General features: G+C 41.8%; 1 protein-coding gene across 6 annotated transcripts in view; it reads right to left on the minus strand.

Annotated features, from left to right (window-relative positions):
• eps15 (epidermal growth factor receptor pathway substrate 15) overlaps positions 1 to 12,789 on the minus strand; it is a 176,742-nt gene that overhangs the window by 13,242 nt on the left and 150,711 nt on the right. For 4 of the 6 annotated variants that reach the window (XM_085982913.1, XM_085982914.1, XM_085982911.1 and 1 more), the window contains 4 exons: positions 9,828 to 9,918; positions 6,193 to 6,237; positions 4,372 to 4,407; positions 1,911 to 2,056 (listed from right to left, as the gene is read on the minus strand). In XM_085982913.1, coding sequence (XP_085839039.1) covers positions 1,911 to 2,056; positions 4,372 to 4,407; positions 6,193 to 6,237; positions 9,828 to 9,918 — 318 coding nt within the window. The remainder of the gene's footprint in view (positions 1 to 1,910; positions 2,057 to 4,371; positions 4,408 to 6,192; positions 6,238 to 9,827; positions 9,919 to 12,789) is intronic. The other 2 variants (XM_085982910.1, XM_085982912.1) reach the window with 2 other exon arrangements.

Here is a 12,789-nt window from a genome sequence, read left to right on the forward strand (position 1 = left end):
GGGAGGTATTACAACTAATTCTGTTCCTGTCCTCACCTGATGTCCACACTAGCACGACTCACTGGATAATTATCAGGGGCAGGAACTATGGCTAATTTTGATACTGGGGCTTTAAGACCAATCACAACACTTCTTCCAACACCCAGGATGCAATTCAGCACAGACTAATGACTGAATCTAGACACTGTATACATCAAATGATCCGTTTTGGAACAATGGTTAAGCATAATGAATTATGTTTGTGTGTGGAAATTCTTTAAGGACATGTCAACACACTGCCTCAATACAACCTCACCACCTTATTGGACCTACATTAAAATCACTGGGCTTACACAGTCATTTAATAATTTCCTACTTAGCATTAGAATTCCAATATATGCGTTAACAACATCTGATGACTAGGGCAAGTGATTTTCTAAATCAGTTACTTGCATTTTCAATGCCTCAAGGATGTTTGCAGTATTTAGGTTGCATCTGCTAAGTGTAGAAATTTGTGGGAGTTATCACAGGATGTTACAACCACACCATTTTCCCAATCTCCCCCCACAAACAATTTTCCATTGTAATAAAAATGCAACTTCACTTTTGTTTATAGATCAGCTGAATATGGCTTCCCCGACTTAAGACATCACTGAGCACACGTTAGGGTGACAAGCACTTCATCCATATGTGTATACACTGTACTGTGTGATGAATTCATTACAGTATGTAGTCTATGACTGACAGACAACCTTATAAGCCAAGATATAAAGATAATGAGTAGCTATGTTTACAAACTTTAACCTGCTGTAACTACATTTGAATCGTAGCATCTTTCAGCTCAGACATTAAACCGAGGGCTGTCCGACTTCTCAAGTGGACACAAAAGATCCCATGGCACTATTCAAGGAAGACCTGAGGAGTTCTCCTGGTATCCTGGTCAATATATATCCCTCAAACAACATCACTAAGAAAATAGATTATCTGGTCATTTATCTCATTGCTGTTTGTGGGACCTTGCTGTGCGCAGATTACAATATAACTGCGGCTACACTTCAAAAGTACTTCATTGGCTGTGAAGAGCTTTGGGATGTCCTGAGAATATGAAAGGCGGTGTATAAATCCAAGTTCTTTCTTTACAATTTTTCCCCCCAGTAACAGTCAATTTGTACTCTTAATATTGAAGATAAAAATTGCAGAGGACTAAATATTTAATCAAGCATAAAAGAGGAGATAGTTCCATTAATTACCTTACCATGGAAAGCCAGGTATCCAACAAGGTTTTGACATACGTTCAGTAACCTCATAATTTTGGCTGCTTAAGGGCTGATATGAATTTTGACTCATATTAGCCCTTACTACGTTTTTTATTAGCAGACATTGTGATGCTGCATGAACTCATTCAAACTGTCCTCTTCCTCATATTTTATTACTGTTTGCACTGATGAATATTACTGTCCCTCAGCAAAATATTTCTGGTATTGTAAAAATTAATTCAATGCACAAAGTAAAAAAGTCCAGTAAGCTTTACTACTGTACCCATCTTCTTCATAGAGGGACAGTGCTTCATACTGAAAGGGAGGGATTTAAGAAATATTTTTTCAATCATTTGAAAATAATCCCTAGGCCTTTGCCCATGCTATTTTAACCAACCACTAGCAGGCATGTGAGTGACATGGGGTAACCGTTTCTCAGATTTAGTTCCTTCTCCATGGGGGAGCTCCTGCCCTATGACTTTCTCAATGACATAGCCAAGGTCAGGAGCTTGCTGTGCAAGAAGGTTATCGGGATTAATCGGTGTCCTTTCACTCTGTGCATAGTTCTCCGATAAATCACTGGGCTACCTACAGAATCATTTGTAGATTGAATACTTTATATTTAGTAAATTAACACATGCCTCTATTGTGTACATAACTTCTTTCCGTACTTACTGATTCCACATTATTGTTGGTTATCGTAGCACTGAAAGGATCAGATTCAGTGGATGTAAATGGGTCATTTGAAGAATGTTGAAAGAAGTTATCAGAAGCATCTGCAAAAGGATCTGTGCCTTTAAAAGGATCGCCTCCAAAAGGATCTGCAAATATATCGTACAAAGGATTTATAGAAAATATTCTAAAATCAAAAACTGGTTACCGCAGAGCAGATGACTTCAATAAACCTCAGTTAAGTTGTTCCTTTGACTAGAAATATTTACAAAGATCAGAAATAAAGGACAAAATTAATCTGAATATAAGCTGAACGTAATTGAGACTACCTGCTTCATAACATAACTGAGAAAGCCCACCGAAAACGGGTGTCAATAGTACCTGATCATCAGATTGTATCCACAGGATTAAAGTAAGCAGTAAACTGGTAACAGATTTAAAATGTGAACTTTATGCACTTCAAACAAGTCTACAATATTTCTGATGTCTCAAGTATAAATGTGATGATGTACTGAGCTATACAAATGAGGAAAGTTAGAGATCTGTGTTGATCTGAGCTGAGTAGCAAGAGGAACACGACAACTAACATTGACAAAGGAGCTGAATTACAGAGGTGAGGTGAGAGTGACTGCCATTGACATCAAGGCAGCTGTTGACCGAGTGTGGCATCAAGGAGCCCTAGCAGGAGTACCTCAGGGCAGTGTCCTAGGCCCAACCATCTTCAGCTGCTTCATCAATGACCTTCCCTCCAACATAAGGTCAGAAATGGGGATGTTCGCAGATGACTGTGTTCAGTGCCATTCACCAGATAATGAAGCAGTCCATGCTCGCATGCAACAAGACCTGGACGACGTTCAGGCTTGGGCTGATAAGTGGCAGGTAACATTCGTGCTACACAAGCGGCAGGCAATGACTATCTCTAACAAGCAAGAGTCTAACCACCTCCCCTTGACATTCAACGGCATTACCATCGCCGAATCCCCCACCATCAACATCCTGTGGGGGGGGGTCACGATTGACCAGAAACTTAACTGGACCAGCCACATATATACTGTGGCAACAAGAGCAGGTCAGAGGCTAGGTATTCTGCGGCGAGTGTCTCACCTCCTGACTCCCCAAAGCCTATCCACCATCTACAAGTCAGGAGTGTGATGGAATACTCTCTACTTGCCTGACGAGTGCAGCTCCAACAACACTTAAGAAGCTCGACACCATCCAGGACAAAGCAGCCCCCTTGACTGGCAGCCCATCCAACCCCCTAAACATTCACTCCCTCCACCAAGGCGTACTGTGGCTGCAATGTGTACCATCTATAAGATGCACTGCAGCAAATCGCCAAGGCTTCTTCGGCAGCACCTCCCAAACCCGCAACCTCTGCCACTTAGAAGGACAAGAGCAGCAGGCGCATGGGAACACCACCACCTCCAAGTTCCCCTCCAAGTCACACACCATCCTGACTTGGAAGTATGTCGCTGATCCTTCATCATCACTGGGTGAAAATCCTGGAACTCCCTCCCTAACAGCACTGTGGGAGTACCTTCACCACACGGACTGCAGCGGTTCAAGAAAGCGGCTCACCACCACCTTCCGAAAGGCAATTAGGGATGGGCAATAAATGCTGGCCTTAGCAGCGACGCCTACATCCCATGAACGAATAAATAAAAAACCTCAGCGTTCTCAGGCTAAGAAGTGAGAAAAGAAAAATCAGCCTTGGTTCCTGGCCATGATCCAGTGACACCCTACCCGCTTTTTGGAAAATATTTGCTTGAGGACATCAGACACATATGATGTGACTTGGCTGCAACTGCTCCCCTGACACTCACACCACCCCCCCACCCCCATCCCACTTCCAAAAAGAGAAATAGCCTGACAGTCACACACATGAAGATGGTCACACACATGAAGATGGTCACTTTAATAGGGTTTAAGTAGGCTATTGGCACTAGCATCTTCAGGAGAGGCAAAATGATTTGCAATAAAGATCTATATTCTAAATTTTGAAAACATGCTATTTATAGCTTTGTTGCCCCTCTTGTTTAGAAAAAGAGAAAAATATATATATTTTTTTAAAAGGGAGATGGAAAAACCATCAACATTTCCAATTATTAAAATTTGTAACAAGCTAAAGATCTCCCAACTGTACAACGTCTGCTCCAATTCCCCATAAGTTTGTGTTATCAGCCAGTTTTGAATGGTTGCTGAACAGAAGCCAGATGCTTTCCTACAGGGAGGGAAGGAACAGTTAATGTTTGAATCACCCCCCCCCAGTTATAGAGTAACAGAGTGGCTTTCACGTCTTGATTTCGAATGGAGAAATTTGAAAATATTACAGTAAAAACATATTTTTTAAAATCAGCAAAAAACTAGATAGTGCAAAATTGAATTCTCAGACTGCTGTGTTCTGATTAAGCAGTAGCAATTGACACTAGATAGAAACATTAGATAGAAGTAATTATCACTTTACTTGGCTGAGTTCCGAATAGAATCCTGGCAGGAATATCTGTGAAGAATAAGCTGATGATTCACAGACTGTTCATGACAGCAAAGAATCCAATGCAGAATGAATAAAGTTTCATCTATGAACATAACACAATTAGTGAAGGACAGTAAAAATGTAATAAATAGTTAGTTATTAAAAGGTTAATTCTGAACAGCTTTGAGAATCTGATCCAGCGGATAATTTCCAGAGGACTGCCTGAAATTCCTCTGCACAAAATTTTCCCAGGCAGAGCCAATTTTATCCGGAAATATACCATGACAGATAATCTCGCCCCTTTTAAGCTGGCATGCTGTATAACAGCTGTCATGATTTCCTCCCCCAATCTGTCTCTCTCCTCAGCTGAGATCAAAATCAATAAGAGCTGCAATAATAATTGTCACTTCTCGGCTCAGGACATATACAATTCTAGAACACAGACTCCCTGCAGCAGATGTGGTGCACTAACAGGAGTGCAAATGAGACATACAGAGAATACACTGGATCCATGTACACCATCTGGATAGAAATGTGTATACGACTTCTTGTAGCTATTGATACTTCAGAAACAAGTTTCCAATGCTAACTACAAAATGGAAACTGAAAACAATGGAGGCAGAGCAGGGAATTTCCACTGTTTTCTATTTATAGCAAAATGTTTACTACAATCTTCCCCTATGCCATGATGTGAAAGGATGAAGGTTGATTCGATGATTCTGCACGCACTGAGCTCCTGGTCTCGGTTGTTCAGTCAGATGGAGGTGCCTAGCGAATGTCAGGTACTTCCCAATAAGGAATGCATAGAAAGATACGGCAGATATCTGACCTGCTACATTAAAAATAGAATGATTTAAGGGTGAGGAGTAAGTTTAATCCCATGATTGGGGAATGGTGTGTGATATTGGACAGTATTTACATTATTCCTATATACAATACTCTCGTGGCTGGCCTCCCATCTTCTACCCTACAGAAACCTGTGCTCATCCAAAACTCCGCTGCCCGTATTCTAACTCGCACCAAGTCCCATTCACCCATCACCCCTGCTTTCTGACCTACACTGACTCCCAGCCCGACAACACCTCAATTTTAAAATCCTCATCCGTGTTTTCAAATCCCTCCCTATCTCTATAACCCCTCCAGCCCTACAAGCCTTCAATTTTGGCATCTTGCGCATCCCTGATTTTAATTGCTCCACCATTTGCGGTCGTGCTTTCAGCTGTCTTGGCCCTAAGCTCTGGCATTCCCGCCCTAAACCTCTCCGTCTCGGTTTTCTCTTTTAAGATGCTCCTTAAAATCTACCTCTTTGACCAAGCTTTTGATCATCTGTCCTGATTTCTCCTTCAGTGACTCGGTATCAACATTTTTATTGATAAGGTGCTTAACGCGCATTAGGACGCTTTGCTACATTAAAGGTGCTATATAAATGCAAGTTGTTGTTGTTGTTGATTGGGGCTGGGGGAAGCAGAAAGGAATAGAGCAACTTGAAATTAGAATTTGCACTGCTGGCATGTCAAACATGATTTCATGCAAAGAGAATCTAAATATTATATATATCTGAACTGCTGCCAACTGCAGGGTGGATAGAAAGCCCAATGTCACTAAGTACATTAAGCATTACCAAGGCTGCCCTGCTATAGGTAACATTACTCAGGTTCTACTTCCTGCTATATTTTTCAAGAACTGCCATTTCCATATGTCTGCTTTCGGCTACCAGTAAAGGTTGAGAGGTAGAATCAGATTTGTATTAATGCAGGCAGAGCTTGCCGAAACTACTTCAGGCTGAAGTGTACCACTGAGGGCTTTTCTTACCTGTAATATCAACTTTTCCAAATGGATCATCTTTAAAGGGATCACCTTCAAAAATAATTGAATAAAAGTATATTAAAAAACTAATATTCTCATTCATCAGTAAGGGACTAACAGAAATTATGCGGCGTTAAAGTGGGTTTTGTTGTGCAAAACATTTCCTCAGCCAAAAAGTAATACTCTAGGCTAGGGCCTACAATAATCTCATCTTGAGTATTCAACTGTATTTATTATTTTTTAAATTAGCAGGGAAAGTTAAATGGACCTGACTCTGACACATTGTTGACTGAAATGCAGGCGAAGGTAGAACATGACGGTGGATAGGAAAGGGGAGAAGGATGGGGAAAGTAAAAGTATAGTGGAAGGTGGGAATGGTTGGGGAGAAGGGGGAAATGGATGAATGGAGGATTTGGGAAGGGAGCGGAGGGAGAGGGATGGGGAAGAGAAATTATTGGGGGGGGAATGGGGAGGGAGTGCAAGGGTGGGGGAAAGAAGTGGAAGCATGGGGGAATAGCAAGGGAGGTCATGGTTTGAATTTTGTATCTGGAAGACTGAAATTTTGTGCATCCAAAGTCGTGTACTTTTCTTGGGCAACACGTGCATTTAGCCCCAGTTCCAAAATGCTGTTCATCCCTGGTTAATGGGACCAAGATGATTGATCTGGAAACTAGTAAGGTTATAGGAGCTTTGCTATATGTGCTGAGAGACCTGGTTGTTAGTATATATCCTTTATTATCATGTGTCATTAATTGGGGTGATTGACAAGTATGACTCTTTACATCTTGGGAGCATACCCTTAGACTTTAGTTCTGGCTGGAGATCTGAACTGTGGGTGTATTGCAAAGTCATGTTATCTACAACAACAACAGCTTGTATTTATATAGAGCCTTTAATGTAGTAAAACGTCCCAAGGCGCTGCACAGCAGTATTTTAAGACAAAAAATTTGACGCCGATCCACATAAGGATAAATTAGGGCAGGTGACCAAAAGCTTGGTCAAAGAGGTAGGTTTTAAGGAGCATAAAGGAGGAAAGAGAGGTAGCGAGGCAGACAGGTTTAGGCAGGGAATTCCAGAGCTTAGGGCCCAGGCAACAGAAGGCACGGCCACCAATGGTTGAGCGATTATCTCAGAATCTCAGAAACCCCACAGTGCAGATAGAGGCCATTTCGGCCCATCGAGCCTGCACCGACACATATCCCACCCGATCCCCGTAACCCCAACACATATCCCACCCTATCCCCGTCACCCCACGCATTTAATCCCCCTAACACTAAGGGTCAATTTTATCATAGCCAATCAACCTAACCTGCACATCTTTGGACTGTGGGAGGAAACCGGAGCACCCGGAGGAAACCCACGCAAACACGGGGAGAATGTGCAAACTCCACACAGACAGTCACCCGAGGCCGGATTCGAACCCGGGTCCCTGGCGCTGTGAGGCAACAGTGCTAACCACTATATTATAATCAGGGATGCTCAAGAGGGCAGAATTAGAGGAGCGCAGATATCTCGGGGGTGGGGGGGGGGGGGGGGGGGGCTGTTGGGGCTGAAGGAGATTACAGAGATAGGAAAGGGCGAGGCCATAGAGGGATTTGAAAACAAGGATGTAAATTTTGAAATCGAGGCGCTGCTTAACCGGGAGCCAATGTAGATCAGCGAGCACGGGGTGATGGGCGAGCGGGACTTGGTGCGAGTTAGGACAGTGAATCATGAACATCCATGAAAAACTACTTCTTTCAAAAATGTTGCTACTTATCACACTCTAAGAAATACATTCTATAAAGGATATTTTAACCCTTTGTTAACCTACTCTATCTTCATTGTTTTTTAAGTTGTGTGTCTCATGGCTATCTCAGAAATGGCACTTAAGGGCAGGTTCAGGATCACAAGAGAAAGCCCACATTGTAACAATGCATTGTTGAAAGTGGAGTCCACCAGAGTGAGCTGCACATTGACACCGATGCTTTCCAAGGAGATATACTCTGCTATTTGGTATAGAGCATAAGTTTGAATATGTGAAAAAAAACTCAGGTCCCCGGTCACCGAGAGGAGCAGGGGAACTTCTTGGGAGATTTCCAGCATACAATAGATAACTTTATGGGTAAAATAAAAGTTTTTTTTCAAATTATTTGTGTTATAAATTTTACGAGTAAAATTATAGAAATTTTTAGAATCCTAGAAATTTACGGCACAGAAGGCAGCCATCCGACCCATCGCGTCTGTGCTGGGAATCAGGATGACTGCTCAAAGTGCATAGAGACAATTTTTTACGGTATTTGTTTAATTGGATGGTGGTAGCTCGTTCTATCTGAAACTTGAGCAAATCATCATGATTGATTACACAAGTTTTTTTAAGCGGTTTTTTTCATAGCATCAAAATACAGGAAACTTTGGTTTATCTGGAGGTTGTATGTCCGGAAACCTCGATCTACCGGCAGAAATCAGGAGCCGTTTTGTTAGGTTTTTTTTCTTCTCGTGGCTTTGTTTTCTTTCTTCTCGTGGCTTTGTTTTCAACAGTCGGGCTCTGGAAAGTCTCTCTGAAGCTGTTGCTAAGCTACAGAGATGCTTCCAAGGTACAGCCGACTGTTTAGAAGCTGTTGCTAAGCAACAGTGTTTGTTGCCAGATACAGAGCTGCAAATCTCCGTATGCTTCAACATTAACGCTGGTTTGTCCAGCAGTTTTGATAGATCGGCAACAGCTCGGTCCTGTTGGTGCCGGATATCACAAAGTTTCCTGTAATATGAAAATCATTTAAATTGTAATGGATGTGATGTATACAAGACTTTTAATTATAAGGAAATTGTCCTTGGATATTAGCTCAAACATTCGATAATGAATGCTAAATAACTAGTATGTGACAATATAAAAGCTGCAGTTCTAATTCCACTTTCTGGCCATGCATCAACATGACAGCAGCAATATATGTTGAGAGCCAATTCTTGAATGTATTAAAGTCAAGTGGTGCAAGATTCATCTAGGAGGTCTTATCATTTCTGTTTGAGCATCCCAGTGAACAGAGTATAACTGGCTAATTTCTAAACTGAGTATCGAGTCTTCTCATGTTATGATAAAGTGAACAGCCTCTGATAACATTAAAAAATAGCTACTGGAGAAGCAGCGTTCTGCACATGTCTGTAACCTCTCTCCTGGCAGAGTGCAAGGCGCAGCTCAAAATATATCTTGGATCCTGCACTTCACACATTAGAGCTACTGGTCTCAGACCAATAACAAAGAACGAACTTGGATTTATATAGCACCTTTCAGGACATTTGGCTGTAATGCGCTTTGGGACATCCTATGAGATACTGTAGTATAACTGTAACCCAAACCAATAAAAACCCCAAGGATATTACCCATCTTAAACCTCAATTATTTTTGGAATGTGAGCATTTTAAAGTCAGTCTGTTTAATAAAAACTCAGTGTTACAGCAGGTGAAATTTTACTTTCCCTTCTCTTTCCATACAAGGTCACATTTGGCCTATGCTTATGAAAGCTAAACACCAGGATTGTTACTTTGGTAAATCTAATCTAAAATTATTGAATCTCTATATCTTCATGTAACTTTTTTTAAACCGTGTGAAGAGGTCTATAAGTTTCAAAACTCAAAAGGAGAACAAAATAAAAACTTGAACTTACTTCCAGTGAAGGGATCTGTCTGAAAGAAGTCCAGGTTTGGGTCTGGAATAGTGTTAGAATATTCAGCAGCTTTTATATCAAAAGGATCTTCCTGCAAGAATTAAAAAGATATTTATGCATAAATACACATACTAATTAATATTAGAAAACTTGCTTCCGATCAACATGCATTACAATCATCAGAAGTCCTGCTATGTTCTATATCCAATTGTATTCTAAGAAGCAAAAAGTCTTTTTTGATCAATGAAAATTCTTCAAACTTATTTCAAACCTAAAATGTATTAAATATATTACAGCTGAGTGCGAGTCATCAAAGAGTGCTCTGAGTTTGGGTAAGTGTGAGAGTTCTTTAATTGTTATTTCTCTTTAAATCATTCTTGATAAGATTACTTAAGCAGTTTAAGTAAAGGGGAAAAGTTAAATATTTGGGATTCTGTTGGTTTAAGAAGAGTAAAACAAGGTTACACTGCAGTAGGAGTAAATTGGCATAGCAGGCAGTGGAAACCAGTTTTCAAACCAATTAGCAGGGGTGACTCATTTGGCTGTAAACAAACACAGTATGAAAAGACCAGTCCTAGTGCGAGCAAGCACTGAGTGCGAGTCATCAACGAGTGCTCTGAGTTTGGGTAAGTGTGAGTTAGGGTAAGTGGGGTGTTAGGTGCTCTTTTCAAACTTTAACTCTGTGGGTTGTAGTTAATAAGGCCTTTCTGGTGCAGAGTGACTGTTGGTAAACCATTTAACTGGTGTAACTAGAGGGATTGATTTAATTTAAATCCAATTAATTAAAGGGGATACTTGCATCTAAAATCGGGCAGAGGGTGTCCATAACTAACAATAAAAAATTTAATTAATTACATAGAATGGAGCAGGTGATGTGTTACTGTTGCGAGATGTGGGAGCCGGTGGACCCCATTGAGGCTCACGGTGATTACGTCTGTGACAAGTGTCTGCTGCTACAGGAACTCCAGCTCCGTGTTGATGAGCTGGAGTCTGAGCTTCAGACACTGCGACACATCAGGGAGGGGGAGAAGTACCTGGACTTTGTGTATCAGGAGGTGGTCACACCTATGAAGTTAAGTAATTCAGATGTAGCCCATGGTCAGGGACAGGGCGGTGTGACTACGAGTGAGGCAGGTACGGGGATCCAGGAGGTAGAGCTGGAGGAGCCGCAGCCCTTGTTCTTGTCCAACAGGTTCGAGGTTCTTACTCCCTGTGGGGACAGGAGCAGGGACTGCAGGGAGGATGAGCAACCTGGCCACAGCACCGTGGAACGGGGGGCCATTCAAGAGGGGGGAGTAAATAGAAATGTTGTAGTGGTAGGGGATAGTATTATTAGGGGGATAGATAGAGTTCTCTGCAGCCGAGAGCGAGAGTCCCGAAGGCTGTGTTGCCTACCCGGTGCCAGGGTTAAGGACATCTCCTCTGGGCTGGAAAGAAACTTGCAGTGGAAGGGGGTGAGGGGGTGGATCCAGTTGTCGTGGTCCATGTTGGTACAAACAACGTAGATAGGACTAGGAAGCCGGTTCTGTTAAAGGAGTATGAGCAGCTAGGGGTCAAATTAAGAAACAGAACCTCAAGGGTAATAATCTCTGGATTATTACCTGAGCCACAAGCGAATTTGGCTAGGACAAATAAAATTAGAGAGTTAAATGCGTGGCTCAAAGACTGGTGTGGGAGAAATGGGTTTTGCTTCCTGGGACACTGGCACCAGTACTGGGGCAGGAGGGAGCTGTTCCGTTGGGACGGGCTTCACTTGGCCAGTGCTGGGACTAGAGTCCTGGCGGATCATATAACTAGGGCTGTAGAGAGGGCTTTAAACTAACTAGTGGGGGGGAGGTTCCTAGAGAGCAAATAATAAAAATGACAACAGAGAAGGTCATAGACTTAGGTAGCAGTGGGGAAATTAAAAACCAGAGCGTGTCAGGAAGGGGCAGAAGGTATGGAGTAAAAGGTAAAGTAATAAAAAGGGCAAAAGCAGGAACTAAGTGTCACAAAACAAATTTGAAAGTTCTCTATCTGAATGCACGTAGCATTCGTAACAAAATAGACGAGTTAATGGCACAAATAACTACATATGGGTATGATCTTGTGGCCATTACAGAAACATGGCTGCAGGGTGACAATACCTGGGAATTAAACATACCAGGTTATTTAACGATCAGGAAGGACAGGCAGGAAGGAAGGGGAGGTGGGGTGGCTATGTTAATAAAGGAAGGAATCACTGTAATACAGAGAAATGATATTGGGTCAAAAGATCAGGATAATGAAACAGTTTGGGTGGAGGTAAGGAATAATAAGGGGAAAAAAACACTAGTGGGCGTAGTCTATAGGCCTCCGAACAGTTTCAACTCTGTTGGACGGAGTATCAATCAGGAAATAGTTGAGGCTTGTAATAAGGGAACATCTATAATTATGGGGGATTTTAACTATCATATTAATTGGACAAATCAAATTGGGCAGGGCTGCCTTGAGGATGAGTTCATTGAGTGTATTAGGGATGGGTTTCTTGAGCAGTATGTAACTGAACTGACCAGGGGGCAAGCAACCTTAGATCTGGTCCTGTGTAACGAGACAGGATTAATTAAAAATGTCCCAGTAAAGGATCCCCTTGGAATGAGTGACCATAACATGGTTGAATTCCATATTCAATTAGAGGATGAGAAGGTTGGATCTCAAACAAGCGTGCTAAGCTTGAATAAAGGAGACTATGAAGGTGTGAGAGTGGAATTGAGTAGAGTGGATTGGGAAAATAGATTTAAGGGTAAGACGATACATGATCAGTGGTGTACATTTAAGGAGTTATTTTACAACTTCCAAAAAATATATATTCCACTGAGAAGAAAAGGGTGTAAAAGAAAAGACAGCCATCCGTGGCTAAGTAAAGAAATTAAGGATAGTATTCGACTAAAAACAAGGGCATATAAGGTAGCCAAATCTAGTGGGAGGATAGAGGATTGGGAAA

This window comes from Somniosus microcephalus, chromosome 3 (genome assembly GCF_052327205.1).
Source record: "Somniosus microcephalus isolate GS21.2 chromosome 3, FLI_Smic_1.0, whole genome shotgun sequence".
In the NCBI taxonomy this organism is placed as follows: Eukaryota; Metazoa; Chordata; class Chondrichthyes; order Squaliformes; family Somniosidae; genus Somniosus; species Somniosus microcephalus.